A 20,636-nucleotide genomic window follows, 5' to 3' on the forward strand; every position below is an offset into this window, starting at 1 on the left:
TTTCCGGTTCTGTGTCTCCCTCTCTCTCTGCCCCTCCCCCGTTCATGCTATGTCTCTCTCTGTCCCTAAAATAAATAAAAAAAAAAAAAACGTTGAAAAAAAAAAAAGAACCGCTGTCGGCAAGTCGAGACGGCGCCACACACCTGGTGACTTTCACTTACCGTGTCTGGGGGTTTCCATGCCCGGGACCGTGTGGCCACCCCGTGCTGTCTCTGTGCACTGGACCACAGACACCGCCCAGTGCTGGTAGCTGGCTGTGTAGGATTCCGTTCTGTGCTATGTTTCTGAAACGGTCTTCATTAGATTAAACTATCTTTTAAAATATATAGCATTTAGGGGCCCCAGGGTGGCTCAGTCGGTTAAGTGTCCGACTTCACTCAGTTCGTGAGTTCGAGCCCCACGTCGGGCTCTATGCTGACAGCTCAGAGCCTGGAGCCTGCTTCCGATTCTGTGTCTCCCTCTCTCTCTGTCCCTCCCCTGCTCACAATGTCTCTCTCTCTCTCTCTCTCTCTCTCTCCCAAAAATAAATAAAACATAAAAAAAATTTTGAATAAAAAAATATATGGCAATTATTGGTTTTTTAAAATTACATATAAGCAGGATTTGGAAACTTCATAAAAACACAAAGAAGGAAATACAGCACTCCAAGTTTCACTACCCAGACATAACCACTGTTCTATGTGTTTGTTTTTATTTATTTTGTTTTTCAAAATTAAGTTTATAAAACAAGATACACTCTTGCAATATAAACTTGCAACTTCTTTAAAAAAAAAAAAAAACATGAATTGTTGCCTGTGCCAAGCACTGTGGTAGTTGCTATAAATGTCTGGTAATGTCCAGTCTCCCTCTCTCTGCAATTTATGTGTGTATTTTAAAAACCGTGATCAATGTTTATAGCAGCGCTTTCGACAATAGCCAAATCATGGAAAGAGCTGAAATGTCCATTGACTGATAAATGGATAAAGAAGATGTGGTTTATACACAATGGAATGCTACTCGGCAATGAAAAAGAATGCAATCTTGCCATTTGCAACAACGTGGATGGAACTAGAGGGTATTATGCAAAGCGAAATTAGTCAGAGAAAGATATCATATGACTTCACTCATCCGTGGAATTTGAGAAACTCAACAGATGAACATACGGGAAGGGAAGGAAAAATAAGATGAAAACAGAGAGGGAGACAACCCCTAAGAGACAAATACAGAGAACAAACTGAGGGTTTATGGAGGGGAGGTGGCAGGGGGGATGGGCTAGATGGGGGATGGGCATTAGGAGGGCACTTTCGGGATGGGCACTGGGTGTTGTAGGTAAGAGATGAATCAGTGGGTTCTGCTCCTGAAGCCAAGACTAAATCGTATGTTAACGAACTTGAATTTAAATAAAATAAACAAATAAATAATAAAAGCTGATCCTATGACAGTTTCACAGTCTGGTTTACCTACCAACACATCAGGGACATTTCCCCGTCACTGAATGGTCTTCGACGGCGTGATTATGAACGGCCACGTCTTACTTCCGTTTTGCCCCTCAACTGTGAGCGATGTTGTGATGAGCCGGTTTCTGCAGGAACCTTGGGAACCCGTCTCTAGGATTTTCTCAGAGTGGCACAGCAGCCCCCCAGGAGTGTGCATTTTTACAGCTGCTGCCGATGCGTACTGCCCAACAGTCGCTCGTCACTCGTCACTTGTGTATGTCTGGGTGCAGTAAATATATCTAAATAAAACCTTCATGGCATGGACAAATGGAAGTTCACTTTTCGCTTTAAAACCAGTATTTGCTGAGCGGATAATTAGGTAATCGCAGTTGCTAAGACCAATGGTCAAGGGAAAAAGCACATTAACAGTATGAATATTTACTGCAGCTATATTCCAGGTGCAATGCAGTTATTAAAAAAAACACCATATGAATTTCAATGCTTTATTTAAGCGATGGACCAATGACCAGATTAGCTTTCAAAGTAACACATTGTATTTGTTCTTCCCTCCTGGACACGTCTGTGAAAGACTTTTGACGTGTATACCCACCAGTCGTTCAAGTATATGGGAACAGAACTTCACAGCTACCCTTGTCTAAAATATACTAGAAGCCTGCTCTTGTGCAGGACGCCCCCTGGGGTCTCCTTCATATGCCCTAAATGGCGCACCAAGCAAGTTTCCCAGGCGACCTGATGTTGACAGGAAGCTGCATGAGAAGCATTTTGATGACGCCCTTTCTCCGTTTCTCATTGAGAATCTGCTCAGGCTTGAACCTGGTGAGGAAGCAGGTGGTGTTCTGTGGCTGATAAAGGAGCCGGGTTCAGGAACCTGTGGTGTTTCTTCCAGCAGACTATTGGGAATGAGACATTTCTAGCAGAGCCACTGATCTGTGAAATATGACCAGCCACTTGGGTGGCTCTGAGTAAATGCACTTGGAAATAGTTTGTATCCCAGTTCTCAGGCTCAGCTCATTTCCACAAGTGCTGTTGGAAGATTGAACTTTTAGCAGGTATCGTATTAGGAGCAAGGGGTACAAAACTAATAAGCCACAATTCCTGTTCTCCAGGATTTTCCAACCTACAGATCAATCCCAAAGCCTTACAATACATGGCCTGGCATCCAAGTGGGGTGGGTGACTTCTGAGGAACTTGGAGAAGACTTTAGGGAGAAGGGCATGGCTGAGGGAGGTTTTGAAGGGTCAGTAGGAGTTTGCAGACATTTATACACATCATGCCATAGCAGAGGACTTCTAGAATGTTGGGAGCGTTGCTTTGTTTTCTTAACCATAGAACAAGTGTTGAGAAAAAGATAGAGAAGTAAATGAAATATCCCACATTCCGTTCTCCCAGGTGCTGACTTAATTCAGACAGCTTCCGGATTTATGTATTTCGAAACTTCTTCGGCGTGAAGCACGCTGATACTGTATCACATGGAGTCCATGCTGTACCCGTATGGCTTATGCAGGGAGCCATTTAATCTCCCGAGTACGTCAGCCAATTGTGACCTCCATTTCACAGACGAGATGGCTGAAGTTCAGAAAAACTCAGTGACTCACTCAGTTACGCATTTTCCAAGTGGAGAACCTGGATTCTGAGCCAGGGTGGTCTGGTGTTAAAGTCTGATGTTTTTCCTACTAAATTAGGTTTGATATATGGGAGCGCTTGCCAGTTGGCTTAATTAACTAGCGGGGCTGATCATTTTCATTCCGGAACGTTCTCATAACTTTCGAGCAGCTTCTGTGATTACTCGGTGTAATATCTTTCAGGTGTCCACTGTTCTGTCTTTGGAGATTTCAAGGAACGAGACTTCCTCTGCGATTTTCTTTCCCCTCCTAAAGTGGCAGTTTTTGTTAGGGGGATGCCATCCATATTCGCCCCCTGTCGGCACTGTCACAATTCGCCACAAGCCCAGGGGCACAATACAACACACATGTATGGTTCTCCAGCTCGCCAGGTCACAGAGCTGAAAGGGATCTCATGGGGCTAAAACCAAGATGTTGGTGGGGGCTGTGTTTCTCTCTGGAGGCTTTGGTGGCAAATCTGTTTCCTTATTTTCCACCTTCTGGAGGGACACTCACTCCCATCCCGAGAGCCGGTGAGGGCCAGTCTGGTCCTCCTCACATGGCGGCCCTGGGAGCTCATTGGCCCGCCTCTTCCACCTGTAAGGCCCCCGTGATTACACTGGCCTGCCTCGGTAATCCAGGATAATCTCTCGCATTTTAGGGTTAGCTGACTGGCCCCCTCGATTCTAAATAGCTTAACCTGCCTCTCCCCTGAAACATTCTTAGGATCCAGGAATTAGGAACGGACATCTTTGGGGCCCATTATTCTTCCCACCTCATACCTCCCTCCCATCCCCGAAGATCGGTGTCCGTCCCACATGCTAAACCCATTCCCCCTGTCTCAGCATCCCCAGAAGTCCACACCCATGACACGCCGTGACTTATCTCTACTGGGAGTGGTTTTCTACAACCATCTGTAGTTTTGGAAAAGAGCATACCTGTCCATGGTAAACAGCACCGACAACATAAAATGTTAGAGTGAAAAGTAAGTTTCCCTCCCATCCCAGATCTGTGGCCTTGTGGGTCCCTTGTCCAGAGGCAATGACAACCAGTATTTTGTGTATTCTTTCACAGAACTTATACATATATACAAATGTGTATTTATATATGTATATGTATATGTGTATGTATATATGTGTGTGTGTATATATATATATATATATATATATATATATATACCAGTCTGCACTTGATTTTTCTCATGTGACAGTAGATTGTTTTGATTCTTTTTGTGTCAGTGTAAACACACACACACAAAACATATGCATCTCTTGTTTCTTTTTCTTTTTCATTTTTTTAATGTTTATTTACTTTTGAGAGAGAAACAGAGTGGGGGAGGGGCAGAGAGAGAGGGAGACACAGAATCTGAAGCAGGCTCCAGGCTCCGAGCTGTCAGCACAGAGCCCGACGCGGGGCTCGAACTCACAAACCGTGAGATCATGGCCTGAGCCGAAGTCGGACACTTACCTGACTGAGCCACCCAGGTGCCCCTCTTTTTTTCTTCTTCTTTTTCTTTTTTGCTAAAGGCTGGTCTTCACTGATGTATCTGAGTTGCTTCCCATCTTTGCTTTCCCCAGCCACCTCGTGGTGCCCGTGGGTGCGATTCTTGGGCTGAGTATCTAGAGGCTGAATCCTTAGCCGTCAGATTGCAGGGAAAGGGCCACCTTGCCAGAGAGGAAAAAAGATGGAATGTGCTAATTTGCACTGACAGAAAGAATTCTCAGGCGAATAAGAGGGAAGGCGAGTCCCCTGTGACCGACACACTGAATCTCGGGCGGGATGGCTGGTTTGAGAAATCCCAGTAGGAACACTCCGGTTAGAGCTGGTCTGTTTGGTGGTTTGCCGGCCAGTGTCTCCTGCCATTTTTGGCTGACTCTGCAAGTCCCTCTGGGGAGTCACTTCTGCTAAGCACGTCATGTGGCTTGATCTGTGCACACCCGATGCCTCACACGTCTGAGCTCATCCAACGTCCCCTGACTCAGCCTGTCACCAGCCCAGAGTGCTTCACTCAGAACAGACTCGCTCCCTGGCAGGTCCCCTCTTCCTTCACATGTGCAGGGTCTCGGATGGCTCGGGTTCCTACAACAGCCCTGCATCATGCTCCCTGGAGCCATGGTGGCCCCGGGGGCGCCCTACGTCTCCCCTGGGCCCTCGCTAGCACGGCACCTGCTACTCTGATCCCCAGCCTGGCTGCACGTGGACTGCTCCTTCTCCGTCACAGATGCCGGATGAGCCCGTCTCCAATGAGCTTGGCTCTGATGGATGGTGGCCACGGCACTGGCTTTCACCTGTTAAAATTTAACGCTAATTGATTTAAAATAGTCCTGGCACCCGTGGTCTGACATGACCAATCCCCGTGTCATGTTTATAACAGGGATACCTATTCTGTTCCTCAGGCGAGCTGGATAAAATGAAACAAACAACAAAACATGGTCCCCGGGTTTCCATTGCTTGGGGGTGGGCTGGCGAGGGCTGTTGGCAAAGCCACGCTCTGCCTCACTAACCGTCATAATTTTGCAGGTCACGGGATTCCCTTTGGAATCATCTTCGGTGGAACCGATTTAAATGAAGATGTTAACCATGGAGAGAAGAAGAAAGTGATGGGGAAAGTCCTGGAAGAAGCCAGGTAATGCCTATGAGAACTTCATGGCTGGGGGGGGGGGTGGGGAGAGGGAGTTAACCCTTTGGGGCCTGGTGCATCGAAACCCAAAGACTCAGGAGGCAGTAGTTTGGGAAGTTTCCATCTTCACATAATAAAGCCAGTGTCTGCGTTTCATTTCTTTCTTTCTTTCACTCAGCACGTTTGAATTCTGCCAGGAAGAGTCACTGTAAACAAGTCATGGCATGAGGATAAACTACGGTTAATATTGGGCCAAGCTTCGTAGAACAGGCTGGAAGGCAGGGCCCTGCTGTCCTATAGCACAACACAGGCAGGTCCCAGATCTTGGGCGCACGAAGCGGGTGTCTGGAGTGTTCTGAGCAGGGCTCTGAGCCGCGTGGGTTTCTGAGCTATGTGAAGCCGTCAGGGACAGGGGTCACTGGAGGGATTGCTCAGCAGGGTGCCCTTTGACGAACACCTTCCTGTGTCCCCCTCCCCCGGCCCCTGGCATCCACTGTCCTGCTCTCTGCTTGTCTGCATTTGACTCCTTTAGACTCTCATGTCAGTGGGACCATACAGTGTGTGTCCTTCGTGCCTGGCTTGCTTCGCAGAGCACAATGTCCTTCATCCGTGTTGTTACAAGATGGCAGGATTTCCTCTTTTTTCAAGGCTGAATATTAGGTCACTGTATGTGCTCTCTACATTTTTTTTTTTTTTTGGTGAAACATATACTACTTAAAATTTTTCAGTTTATTTGTTTATTTTGAGAGAGAGAGAGGCAGGGAGGGCAGACAGAGAGGAGAGAGAGAGGATCCCAAGCAGGCTCTGCACTGTCAGCACAGAGTCCGACGTGAGGCTCAAACTCATGAACCGTGAGATCATGACCTGAGCCAAACCAAGAGTCAGATGCCCAACCGACTGAGTCACCCAGGCGCCCCTACAGTTTCTTTATCCACTTGTCTGTCGATGGACATTTAGTTTGCTCCCATGCCCCCCAATAAATGGCCAACCACAAAATGTCTGTTCTGTCTCTACCCCTCTCCCAGCTGGGAAGTCGCGGTCAGGGAATCCAGAACTCTTTGAAGCTTTATGTCACGGAGCATTCCCAATCCCTTTAAAGACAGCGCTCCAGGGTCCACGGTGCAGCCTAAGGCAGCCCCCTCCCCTTTTTATAAGGTGGGAGTCAGTCTTGCCCCTGAAAGCTGGGGTTACAGCGGTGTATTCGTCCATTTCAGACCCACTTCCTCCTGACAACATCCTGGACGTGAATGTGGGGACACAACCAAGTCCAAATAGACAGTTTACTGTGTGCATGTGTGTGTGTGCACCTGTGTGTGTGAGGGAAAGGGAGAGAGGGGGAGAGAAAGAAGGAGGGAAACAGGGGGAGAGAGAGGGAGGGAAAGAGAGAGGGAGAGAGAGAGGGAGAGTGAGAGAGAGGAAGAGGGAAAGAGAGGGAGAGAAAGGAGGGAAAGAGAGGGAGAGAGAGGGAGGGAAAGAGAGAGGGAGAGAGAGAGGGAGAGTGAGAGAGAGAGGAAGAGGGAAAGAGAGGGAGAGAAAGGAGGGAAAGAGAGGGAGAGAAAGGGAGGGAGAGAGAGAGGAGGGTTATGGTAAACAAAGGTATACAGAGTTTGGGGTTTATCTTGAAAGGTGATCTATCATTATAGGTTTTCTTGATGTTGTTCTTACGCCCTAAAAATCTATTACCCTTTGATTCATGCAGTTTGCTATGCACGGTCTTACAGAAGGAAAATAATTCTGCTTGGTAGAAACATTATTGAATGAATTCATCTCGTGGTATTATCATTAGCATTATTCATTGTGTTGTTATTAAAACACAATTGATTTTCATCTGGGAGGGGTATTGATTGAAGCCCATGCGTGGGAAGTCGGATGAATCATAGATTCCCCGTCGGACAGCACACGGCGTACTTCTCTGTAAAATATTGAACTTGTGTAGCTTTATAATGAGTTTTGTTTTTAATCAAATACTTTTAAAGTAGTTATATTTTTCTTATAAAGTCTATTTTTGAACTTTTCCAATGTTTGGAACCTTTTTCCTCTCTGGTATAATATTGAAATTACTTCAGCATCAGCTATTTGGGTCGTATTATAATGTGGTAAGTATCTGGGACTTGTAAATACTAAATTAAGTAAGGGGTTTGAGGCCTGTGGAAATTGTTTTGTGAAGGATTGTGCAGGCTCACCTTAGAGAAACCTAATGTTGCCAAGCAAATGAGCAAAAGAGCTTATGTGAGATACACTGCCTCAGAGACAGTTTCGCCACTAGGAAATACGTAGCACGTGATGGGTAAAGCCCATGGGATGGTGGGTCAGAGGGTTCAGCATGAATAATTTCAGAGGGTCTTTGAGCTACAGTGTTACTAAAGATGTTTTCCACGAGCAAAATCACGAGTCAACGTATGTTTTGAAATGGCGATATTCGTCCGAAAGTGGGAAAGCGGTAGTTTTCTCGTTTTCGTAAGAAATGCATTATTTTAGGGTCACCTGGTGGCTCAGTCGGTTGAGCATCCGACTCTTGATTTTGGCTCAGGTCATGATCCCAGGGTCACGGGATCAAGCCCCACGTCAGGCTGCAATGCTGAGCACAGAGCCTGTTTGGGACTCTCTCTCTCTCTCTGTCTCTCTCTCTCTGGGATTCTCTCCCTCTCTCTCTCCCTCTCTCTCCTCTCTCTCTGCCCCCTCTGTCTGCCCCCCTCAAAATAAATAAATGAATAAAATAAATAAATATGTATTTATTAATGTTATTTTAAATTTATTTTCTTAGGATCGTGGGGTCAGAAGCTCTCTTAGTGGTTACCTGCTGGGTGGGTGGGTGTGAACCCAGGGCAGGGGTCTGTGTGGTGAGTGAGGGGCCCCGAGAAGGAAAGGGTCACCTGCCGCTCCAGAAGAAGCAGAAATGATGGAGCTCACTCGGTGGTCCTGCTGGCTCCGGAGACGTTTACACGTGCCCTCTTTCTTTCTTTCTTTTTTCATGTTTGTTTATTTTAGACAGAGAGAGAGACAGAGCATGAGCAGGGGAGGGGCAGAGAGAGAAGGAGACACAGAATCCACAGCAGGCTCCAGGCTCCCACCTGTCAGCACAGAGCCCGACGCGGGGCTCAAACCCATGAGCTGTGAGACCATGACCTGAGCCAAAGTCGGATGTTTAACTGGTTGAGCCACCCGGGCGCCCCAGCACGTGTCCTCTGTCTGATGCAAACCTTCCCAAGGCTGTCGTTGCCCCCTTGAGGCCTTGACCCCCTTGACGCCTAGGTCCTGAGCAAATGGGGCGCCCCAGCAGAAGGGGTAACGGGGCGGGGCGGGGGGGGGGACAGCCCCTGGGCGAGGGTGCCCGACCCCCCTCTTCTGCGCTCGGCCCCACGCACCTGCTCTTCCTGTTGGGATGGACGGCAGGACTCACCTCCGTTGGCTGGTTGGTTTGTTCAGTCCGCGGATGTTTTTGCCGGTGTGCGGGTGCCAGGCACGAGTGCAGGGCTGGGGGCGTCCAGCGCAGAGCGATACTCTCATGGGGGGGGCGGGGGGGGGTGGTCCTGCTTGCCAAATGAGGGGATTCACTTTGCGCAAAGCACCCGGAGGATGCTTTCAACACGCCCCACCAGTCCTGAGCCATTTCTCCCGGCAGGGGGCCCCCCTGAGACGCCCCTGGCTCATCCCGTGTGTACCCAGCCCTAGTTCTGGACACACCGTTGCTCAGTGAATGTGGACATGAACATTCCGTGACCACGTGCCTTCAGTAAACTTTGAAGACGTTAGCAGCGTCCTCCTGTGCTGCACTCAGGGCTAGACGGCCTGTCCTTGGATCTTTTGCGTGTCTCCCGCTTCTGGCTTCCCGGCTTTTTCCCGGCTTCCCTGACCTTGCATGGCAGGAACAACAACAACAACAACAACAAACTGAAATTCTGAGCTTCATTTGTTTATTCCTTGCACACCCAACTTGTTTCGATGTGCGTGGAGATTAAACCTGACGGCCTCTGACCACACGTGATAGAGATTGATAGCACCTGAAACTCGGAGCCTTGCCTGTCTCTGACAAGTGGTCCCAAAGAGCTGTTCCATGGTCATGCTGATTGAATTCTGCCCTAATTGTTTTCCTCATTTTTGTTCACTTTTACTAGATTTGCCGTCGCCTTCACAGAGTCAATGAAGGAAATGGCACAAGCACAGTGGGTATGTGTTTATTTTGTGGTATTATTTGGGCCGTGCTGGTGAGGTTGGGGGGGCGGCGCTGAAGGCACTTTGATTCGAACTGATGATGTTCCCATGGACAATGCTTACTGTGGCCACAATAGTGTATTATGTTTCCCGTATATCGATGTTTTTTATTTGTGTAGATGCTCTTTTTTTTGTTTGTTTATTTATTTTTGAGAGAGACAGAGATAGAACGTGAGTGGGTTAGGGGCAGAGAGAGAGGGAGACACAGAATCCGAAGCGGGCTCCAGGCTCCGAGCCGTCAGCACAGAGCCCGACGCGGGGCTCGAACTCACAAACTACGAGATCGTGACCTGGGCCGAAGTCGGACGCTCAACCCACTGAGCCACCCAGACGCCCCTGTGTAGAAACTCTTAAGACGTCACTGATTTTTTTTTTTTTTTTTTTTTTTTACATTTCTGTTTTCCTTTTGTGTGCTCAGATTGGGTGATTTACAGGCTGTGCTGCAAATGTTGCAGCCAACTCAGGTGCACGCAGAGCAACAGTCTTTTAGGCGGTGGATGTAATTTCCAAGGTTGGACCATTTATCCAAAGAGCTTTAAAGCAGAGAGGACTTTTCGTAGCTCTGCAAGTTAGTTCCCTTATTGACTTCTTTATTCAGACGGCTGGGGGGAGGGGGGCAGGGGAACGAGCTGGGGGCAGTCTGAGTTCTCGGCGGGGAGTCACAGGAAGGCCTGGCAGAGCAGGCTGGAAATGGAAGCAGCCAACCCAGAGGCCACTTTGCCTCCCCAGCCACAAGCACAAGGCTCTGCTCTCCGGGCGGGGGGACCTGCAGGGAGCCTCGGTCACCAGCTCACCCGCTGTGCCCAGCACTTAAGCCCTTAGCATTTGTCCGCATTATTCCTGTTGGGAGTATTTTACAGGCTGGGCACTTTCTTTATGGGATTTCTGCAAGATTTGGTGCTCGTATGCTGCCGTGTTGGGACAAGGGCAGATGCAGGTCCCTCACCGAAAGCTCTGGATTCTGTGGGCACGTGGGTGCGCTCACCCCCACGGCCGGGGCGCGACACCTCCTTTCTTCACGTCAAACGCTTCCCGGGCAGGAACTGGAGGTGGCCTTTTTCAGCGCAATTTAATACATTGAACATCTCAGAAGGAAGATCGACGAGCTTCCTGGCCCCGAGTTCCATGTTGTACCTGTTTGGCCACCTGCGTCCTCATGGCGTGCTGGTCCTCTGAAGTGATGCTTGTCCCCCTGGGGGATCCCGGGACTCTTTCAGGGTCTCCACAAAGCGGAGCCTATTCGCGTAAGAACAGGAAGCCGCTGTGTACCCTTCTCACCATTGCGAAGTCAGTGTCGAGAAAACCCGCGGACCGCTTTAGTCCCGGTGAAGGCCACCAGTGGGAGCCAGTAATAGCTGATTATTCACACCACCCACTTGTAGTTTAAAAAAGAAATCCCTTTAAGATTTCCTTGCTGAGCCAATAATATTGTTTAATTTCATCAACTCTCAACCTTTGAATGTAAGTTTTTTTCATGTCCTGTGTAATGACACAGGGAGTATACCTAAGGCTGTCTGCTGCCTTCTGAGTGAAGCATGGTGTTTATCTGGAGATAAAGGCGCTTGTGTGGTTGAGTCGCAAATGGAACCAGATACTTGAATGATTGGCAGACAGGCTTGGGCATTTGTCAGACATTTTTCTTCCAAACAAGTGGCTCGAGCCAGTCACGGTAAGCAAGATGGCTGGCATTATCTGTTGCCCACAATAACATTTGCCCTGTCGAGCAAAAAAAAAAATCAAAATTTCGGAAAGCCACCACGCGGTCCACAGCTTCCCTGGTCATGTTAACACAAGACTCTCCTGGTCGTGTTAACACATGAGATTTTTGTTTCGATGTTGTGTCACGAAATGCCTCAACATTCGGAAGATCTGCACCGCTCAGGGAATCCGGTCTTTTTCAGATGACGGAGGTGTGGCATGTGACATAGTCGTGCACAGGTGAAGTAGCCATCCAGAGTGCAAGATGGACCCACGGACTTTACTGGAACAGAGCACGATACGATTTCGGGTTCCTTTAGGACATTCCCATTGGTTGAGTTTTGGTGCAAGCATCTGAGAATAATGCTTGCAGTGATCTGAAAGCCCCCCCCCCCCTTTCCAGCGACCTCTCAGGGAGATGCTGAATTTCTTCACATTTCTTCACATGCCTGAGTCCAAACAGCATCCTCAAACAGGTCCAACGGAGCAGCAGATCTGGGACCCCGCCTGTCTTCTGTTAAGCCAGACGGGGAAGGAAGCGTCTACCTGTTGAAGTGTATGTTCCTGGTCTGTGAATCTGCATGTAGCCCTACACCCCCCACCCCCCGAGCTTCTCCATCTCCAATGTCACCTCTGTCCGTTGACCCTAAGTAGAGATGTGTTCACTTTACGGTACGTGTTAATTTTTGTCACGTAACAAGCCACACCCAACATAGCGCCTTAGATCAAACACTCGTTATTTATTCTTTGCGTCGCCTGGGTCAGCTCAGCCAGGCTGGGTAGTCTGGGGTGGCCACCTTGCTAACACGGCTGGGGCCTTCGCTAGGATGGTGAGGACAACTGAGGCCTCTCCCCCCCCCCCACCCCGGTCTGCTGTCCCCCATGAGGCTCCACAGCAGGAGAGAGCAGGCACCGGTGTGAAAGCTTTCAACCTGATGCTTGCCTAATGTTTGGCCAAAGCAAGTCAAGGAGTGGAGATAGAGTCTGCCTCATAATGGGAGGGGCTTCAAGGGCATGGACACAAGGAAGGATGCACTTAGCGCCGGTCCTCTCCTTCGCCCTATGTGGTTGTGAGCTCCCTGAGGACGGGGACAAAGTATGGATCGCTAGTGCGTCCCCAGAGGGGTCACACCTCCTCGTGTTCAGTACACGCTTGTTGAATTGGATTTACCAAGGAAGGACCCTTCTTGAGAACTTCTTAATGTAGAAATTTCTACACAAGCAAAAGCAGCAGGAATAGAAGAGTGAACTCCCATTACCTGCCACCTGCTTACACCCTTCAGTGCTTACTTAATGCACCGTCATTCTTCCCGCTCGCACACACACACACACACACACATGCATGCTCCTGCACACATACATACACACACGCACACATGCACAGTCACACACACTCTCACACACGTGCATGCACACACGCACACACTTATTTTCTGGAATATTAAAAAAAATCACGCCATTTCACCTGCAAATATATGCCATTTTACCTACAAATGCACTTTGATAATGATTTTTTTTTAAACCTACGTACCACGTTCTGGACAAATTTTTGTGTGGGAAGACCGTGGGAAGCATGTAAGGAAGGAGTAAAGCGGGACTCAAGAATATTAACGTGATTTAAGATTTTTATCAACAAATTCTGGACGAGCTCAACTGAAGGAGTTTGGATGGGGAAAGGAAGGAGAGTGAAATGGGAGCCCCAGGCACGCTGAATCTGAGACAGATATGGGACTCAGTCGTAAATATCCGGAGCGTCGCCGCGGTGTGAGGCTGTCCCGGGGAAGAGGGCGCAGCTGGAGATACAGAGCCGGGAGTCACTGGTGTCACACTGATAACTGACAAGTGGGACAGTTATTCTTACGTGAGTCCAATTTCCTACGTGGTGAGGACCGCACCGAATGCACAGAGCCGCCACGGTCTGGGTGGGTGTGGCAGTAGGGGTGATGATGCCCCAGACGTGCCCGTAGAAGGGATAGCTTATGTCTGGGAGCTCACCTGAGACCACTCACGTTCTCAAACGGAGATGGCCACACCAGAGGGACTGTAATCCCAGGTCAGTGGTCTTTGTTTTCAGAAGAGTCTCTTGCAAGTAGCATAACCAAAAAGCTTGTTTTTTGTTTTGTTTTGTTTTGTTTTGTTTTTAAACCAAACAGGAAGCAAATGTTCAGTCTGGGGTGATGATATAAGAGACCGTATAATAAAAGCTGACACTAAAGAAAGGAGGCATCTCGTTTTAGAGTTTAAAGTGGTGGGGGTTAGTTATGAAATTCGAACATGAACCTGTGTTTTTAATACAGTGTTTTGTGCTATTTTTGGTGGATGATTTTTCAGTAAAGTTCTGCTCAATACTTCATCTGATCAGTTTCTACAGATAAAAAAAAACGACCTATAAATAATGTAAAGCTTCATTATTCAGCTGCGTTTGTATAATTATTTTAGATGGATTTTTGTACAGATGATTTTTTACTTAGGTCTTCTGAACAGAGATACGGTTTTTGAGTAATTATGTTTGACTCTTCATTATTGAATTGACAGCTTTTGTTTTTAATTTTGTGTCCCTTTGTTTCAGGAGCAGGCTTGACTCGGGTTGTTGTTTACTGCATCCTACCTAATTATTATCAAACCGGAATCAAATTCCGATAATCTCAGATTAGAAAGATGTGTGGCATTTGCGTCTGATTGCACAGAACTCACTGACCGTTATTCTACTCGTGGTTGTGGTTTATTCTTGTGGTTGGTCTTTATCAGGCTCAAATCAGCCCAAACAAAGAGCCGTGTAGGGCCAAGGTGCCATTGCCTTCTTCCCCGTGGAGTCAAATCATTCCACCCCCTGGTCATTGACCTGAGACAATGTGCATGGAGCGTTAGCCACCCAGGGAGCTACCCAAGTGGAGGGTCCAACATTTTTATTGGAGCTTCATTCTGTAGGTTTGGGTGGTTGACAGCTCATGTGCAGGAATCCAGTGTTCAAAGTGGACAGATGCCGCTTGACTCCAAGTTCCCACCCTAAATGACCCGGTTGGTCTTTGTGGCATGGCCGGCCCCCACCCTAAGCCCATTGGTTGTGACTGGCCCTGCCCTAAACAAAGACACTCCTATCATGTATCATGTAGATTATCTCCCAGAGGTCACATGCAAAGGCCAAGTTCTTTATTGTACATCATCTAGCTCCAAAATCTTATTATTTCAACATGTCATCAATATAAAAATCACGAATGAGATAGTTCACTTTTTTCCTGGTTTGTTTTTGTACTGTCTTCAAACCTCATTGTGCCTTATGCACTTAGGGCACATCTCCGTTCAGAGCAGCCCTTGTTCAAGGGTGCCCTGGTCTCCTGTGTCTCCGGTGGCTGGTTGGTCAGCCCAGCCCTGTACATACAAGTGGGGGATGAGCTTTTTCAAGATTGCGAAGACACACTCTCGCACAGCATTGGGGAGTGGGAGATATCTTAACGGAAATGTATCCAGAACGGTGTATTTTGCCAGCCCCGGGTCCCTTCCTGCCCTCTGGGAAAGCCAGGGTACTACTTTGGAGGCTGTTTATGGTCCCCTATCTATCTCTGACTGACTACACAGATTAGTTGGATTGGATTTCAATAAAGATGGTTTTATTTTATCTCTTTTAATTGGAAATGCCTTTGTTTGGGCTCATCGTTATTATTTTTTAGTGTTGTTTAAATCACCCGTAACGTGACAACGTGCCTACTTTGTGAAGGGCACACTCCCAGCGGGCTCTTTACCGGGTCTGCACACTGTGTCGTTAATATTTATCACACGAGTTCAACGCCGGTTGTGTTTTGGGAAAACGCTGCTCTGTTGGTTTGTGAAATTATAACCTTGATGTGGCGTTTTTAGGAATTTGGTTCACTACCCATCTCTAACTTTGATGTGTGCCTTATGGAAACGTAAAGCTAATCTATACAGAATGTTGGTTTCTTATTACTGTATGTAATACACATTTCAGCATGCAAATTTGGGTTAAAAGTGAAGGATGCTTTCTCTAAATTCACCAGACTTTCACCAGAAAGTGTGACTATTTCACAGGAAGAAAGAAAGAAAGAAAGAAAGAAGGAAAGAAAGAAAGAAAGAAAGAAAGAAAGAAAGAAAGAAAGAAAGAAAGAAAGAAAAAGGAAGGATGGAAGGAAGGATGGAAGGAAGGAAGGAAGGAAAGAAGGAAGGAAGGAAGGAAGGAAGGAAGGAAGGAAGGAAGGAAGGAAGGAAGGAAGGAAGGAAGGAAAATTAGGTATACATCTTAATGGAAGTTTTTTCTCTCCACGGAAGCAGTGATCGTGGGTTTAATATGTCTCTGTTGGGTCCAAAACCCCACAGGCTTACAGAAAATTAAACTGCACTCTTGACCCACTTTCTCTAAGAAGTTCTCTGCTGAAAGGACTTTCTCCAAATTCTAATATTTATAAGCTGTTTTGTAAACATCTTGAGTTTGAATAAATATTGCTTGAAGTGTTTATTGAATTCGAAAAACCACAATGATAACCAAAATGGCCCATGTGATTCTCTGCCGAGGTTAGCACTGAGCTAAGCCTTCTGGTGTCTTGACATTTTGGAGTTTTTTGTTTTTTTTAGTTTGGAGACTGTGCGTCACTGCCTGCTGGGGCTTACCGTTCTGTGGCTCGCCTCGGCACTCAGAGAAAAATAACTTTCTCGAAGCAGTTTAGGTATAGGCAATACGTAAAGTGTACTTTTCCTTTCAGTGTGTGCGTATACTCATCAAAATTCTTTTGGAAATTGCAATGCAGAAAGCAAGACAGATTTCGTGGGCTGTCACCTGTGCAGCTGGCAGGACAGGTGAGCTCACTAAGCCAATGGAGGTGCTCCCTCGTGCCCCCCCGTCTGAATGAGCCGCGTGTGAACTAATTGCTGACCTATGTACTGAATGCATGTTGTCCTGTGAACGCTTTCTCCCCTTCTTCCCCCATGGTCCACTGCTCTGTACCTGATTATCTCTGAAAATCACACCAGCAGCGGCAGGAGCCATGCAGACCACAGCTTTTGTTATGGTTCCTACTGTCATGGAAACGCAAAGTCATTCCCCTCGTCAGTTTCATCCTTAGACGCCATCCCTACTTGTATGTGGCCCTCCCTGCAAATACCCTGTAACAGAAACTCCAGGGACTGATCACACCCTAGGAAGCTAATCGTTTTTAATAACTTCCATTAAGATTGGCTTTCCTCAGAGATTTCTCGATAGAAATGCAAATGTTCTTTGCATCTTTCTTCCCCAAATGAGATCCCTGGGAATTGGAAAGTTTTAATGTAACTCAAAGAATGGAAAACGCATCAGTTCCAGAGCGTAGACCGCCCCGCCCGGCACCTTTCACACGATCATGACCTGGGGCTCAGACATCTGGAATGATCAGAAGTGCTGAGAATTCCTCAAATCACCAAGGAACAGAAAGGCCGGGAAGCTTCTGAATCACATCAACGATTCCCAGTAAATCTATTTACTCCATAGATTTAACTGTTGTTTTTTTGTTTTTTGTTTTTTAAGACGCCTTCCTTCAGGTTTTCCTGTTGGCGTTTCTATTTTCTGTGCTGCCAGCTAGCTTTGGATACCACGGGACTGGATCCCGATCCAGTCTTCATTCAGAGATATTCCTCACCCCATTCATGAATCCTTTTCTTTTCTTGAAAAATCTCCCTTTGTCTGGTTCAGTTGCAAGAGCTCAGTGAAAAGGCTGTGCCCCATCTATCTTCTTTCCTTGCTTAAAAACTGATATCCAAGGGAAAGCGTAGGGAGAAAGGAAGAGAACCACGTTCCCTGAAAAGAGCCCAAGTCCTATGCGTTTTTGTTTTTATTTTTCTTAACATAGGTATACTTTGAAGCTTTCCACTTATGAGCCATGAGTTTTGTAACTCTCTGAAAAGCACTTTTAACGAAGCCATCGTCAAAAGTCACGTCGTCATTTCAAAGTAAAAATCAGTATTTCGTCCCAGAGACTGTGCGTATATTTCAAAAATAATACTTGCTGTGGTTTCTACTTGCAGAGAGCTTGATTTGAGAAGGTTATGTAAATCAAAAAACAGGGGGTTTGTTGTCGCTGCCTGTTATTCCATTATAAAAAGGCATCAGTTACCGTTTGGACCTGCTAGAAAGTCAGGTGTATTTGTAAGTGTCTATCCGACAGGACACTGGCTTTTTATACCTGGTAATGGGCCAAATTAAGTAATGGGTTTCTCATAGACACTTCCCCACCCCCTACATGCACACACGCTCACACACAGTCTTCTTTTTCATTTCCTGCATCAATGAGCTAATCTTGCAAGGGAAGTGATATACAAGGATTTTGACTCTTGTGTTACTTCAAGGCAAGAGAAACAATAATAAATATTGAGAAAAGAAAGCTAATTTGTACTTAGAGCATTTTAATATAGATAATGTTTTTCAAAATCAATATAAGTCAGTTGGCTTTTGCCAGATTTCTTTTATTACAGAGATTAAAAATAACCCAGGTCCAGATTTTATTTATATATATATATATATATATATATATATATATATATATATATATAGTAACTGCATTTTCTCGACTTGCTAGGATGAGATCTTAAAATACCATTCGTAACATGTTTAAACATCTATATAGGACTTGATACTTATTTTCTGATGGTCTAGTAGATTTAGGGGAAATAATGCTCAGATATATGCCAAGACCAGCAGATAGATCCAGAAATTTCCACACAGAGTCCATTCATTCTGCTTATGGAGTTTGGATACCAGTTTAATTAAGTTTTGTTTGTGTCAGATGGAATTTTCTTGAAGGCAGCATTTTGGGCCTATGCATTTCTACAGTAGATGGAGCGTATTTCCAATGAAAACAGTGGCAAGGCAAAAACCCTATTTTGCCTTCCCTCAATTAATCAAATCTATGTAGAATTATATTGAATCTGTTTTTGTTAAACGCTGGTGTTCACGTTAATGTTCAAATGCCAGGCTGGTCTGTGTTTGCCAGTGTGTTAGCCTCACTTTCCGAGCCAAGGTTTTAGACTTGGGGCTGGTTGAAGGCACCCACAGGCAACTCCATACTCCAGTAAAAGTCTCTCCAGCCTTCCGGTGAAATTATAATTACACAAAAGGAGTATTTTAGGGCTCGGAACTTCTATTTCTAATTTCAAATTGTTGCTAGCAGCCATTTTTTTCCATTAAAGTTAACTTTTTTTTTTTTTTAACTGGTAGGGAGGAGAATTTTTAAAACTTTTTTAATGGTTTATTATTTTAAGAGCATTTTATTTTATTTTATTTTAAAAATTTTTTAATGTTTATTTTTTGAGGGGGGCAGAGAGAGACAAGAGTGTGAGTCGGGGGCAGAGGGAGAAAGAGAGAGAGGGAGACACAGAATCCGAAGCAGGCTCCAGGCTCCAAGCTGTCAGCACAGAGCCCGATGCGGGGCTCGACCTCACGAACCGTGAGATCAAGACCTGAGCCGAAGCCGGACACTCAACTGACTGAGCCGCCCAGGCGCTGCTTAGGGGCTTTTTAAAAGGGGGGTTCTTCCCTGCTTTATGGAGAATTGAGGATGGTCCAGGCTTTTGAGGTCTTGGGTGCTTCTAAGGATTCGATAGAAAACGTAACACTCAGGACCAAAGCAAAGAGCACCAAGTCTCCTGTCTGTGTACCGAGTTGCATTCAGCTCCCTGGAGACAGCGGGATGCTGTGCCTCCCACCCCCTTCCCATCCACCGGGTGGAAAGCAGGGTCACCCCCTTCTCCCTGTCCACTGGCCTCCTTGGTGGGACCGCTTTGGCGTCGGCTAGCTTTCCAAACCTAGAACTGATTGAGAGTGTGGGTGGAAGTGGGTCTGCACCCACGTGCACCAGCATGGGCTCCACATCACCTTGGGGGTGACGGCACCCACCCACACACATGCAGGCGGGGGGGAACACCATTCCTGAGCTGGGCTGGTCCCCTCATGCACCAGTGGGATGCGTAGGTCTCATGACAAACCGGTAAAGACCGTACCTTCCCATCAGGTTCTAAACAGCCATTGGCGCCTATGTGACCCGCAGCCTTCCGCGCTTTGTGTCGAAACTCGATTTTAAAAGTATTTAAGCCACCGATCCAAAATGAGTTTAAGAAATGGATTCTTTTTCTCTCTAGTAGTTTTCTGAAGGTCCACCAGAAAACACCGCCAGGAGTAGTGAGTTTATATGTTGGTACAAACGTGCTCCGTCATGCAAAGTGCCGCCTGGTCCAAGTCAGAGAGGCACTCGGGGAGGGTCCTTACAGGATCCTGGAGACCAGTCCTTCCCGCGCCTTGAAGAATCTGCCCCCACCCCCCTACCGTGCCTGTTTTCCTGTTTCTCAACATACTGATGTGCTTCTCCCCTCCCCTCATGACCCTCCCTTCCCCCCTTCTCTCCCTTTCCTCCCCTTCTCTTATCTTCTCCACAGGTGGGGGTTGGGGAGTGTATTGTTTCCATTCAAGGATATGTGTCCCCAAACCGCTAGGGCACAAGGTAGACAGACACCACACGGGCTCTGCCGCTGGCTTGTTCTGTGTCTGACCTTCAGTAACTTTTCTACTAACGTCGTAACTGGAAAATTGTGATAACGCACTGCGCCTAATTTAAGGGACCTCTTTCTTTGTGCTTCTGACCTTAAAGATGCTGTGTTTTAATGGGCTAACCCCATTAAAGGCAGAAGGTAGTCTGCTTTTAGAAAGTAACTAGTCTGTGAGCATCTGTGTGGATGATCCTTTGTGGTGTTTTCCAAGGCGATTTTTTTAATGACCTTCCTTTCACTTCTAAAAGACGTTTGTAACGGGCTATCCGATTTACACTGTTTTCTCTCTCCTCTCTTTTCAAAAGCCGCATGCTAGGGGTAAGATCTATGTCCAGAGTCAAGGTAAGAATTTTAACATGTACGTATTTTTAAAACATGAGTCCATTCAGAGACCTGTCCTGAAGTGTTTGTGGATGAATACAGTGTCTTGGAATTACCTAATAATGATTAGTAGAATGGGTATGCTTGGTATTTCCTTACACGAAGATGAAGGACAGATATGAGAGCATTTATAAAAGCGTCATTTAAAATGCAGTTCAGTTAACACTT

At 46.6% G+C, this 20,636-nt stretch overlaps 1 protein-coding gene across 6 annotated transcripts in view; it reads left to right on the forward strand.

The window, feature by feature from the left end:
- GLT1D1 (glycosyltransferase 1 domain containing 1) overlaps window positions 1-20,636 on the forward strand; it is an 84,001-nt gene that overhangs the window by 20,093 nt on the left and 43,272 nt on the right. For all 6 annotated transcript variants that reach the window (XM_058691489.1, XM_058691487.1, XM_058691490.1 and 3 more), the window contains exons 3-5: window positions 5,558-5,663; window positions 9,773-9,824; window positions 20,393-20,429. In XM_058691489.1, the coding sequence (XP_058547472.1) occupies window positions 5,558-5,663; window positions 9,773-9,824; window positions 20,393-20,429 (195 nt within the window). The remainder of the gene's footprint in view (window positions 1-5,557; window positions 5,664-9,772; window positions 9,825-20,392; window positions 20,430-20,636) is intronic.

Source organism: Neofelis nebulosa, chromosome 11, assembly GCF_028018385.1.
Source record: "Neofelis nebulosa isolate mNeoNeb1 chromosome 11, mNeoNeb1.pri, whole genome shotgun sequence".
Classification (NCBI taxonomy): Eukaryota; Metazoa; Chordata; class Mammalia; order Carnivora; family Felidae; genus Neofelis; species Neofelis nebulosa.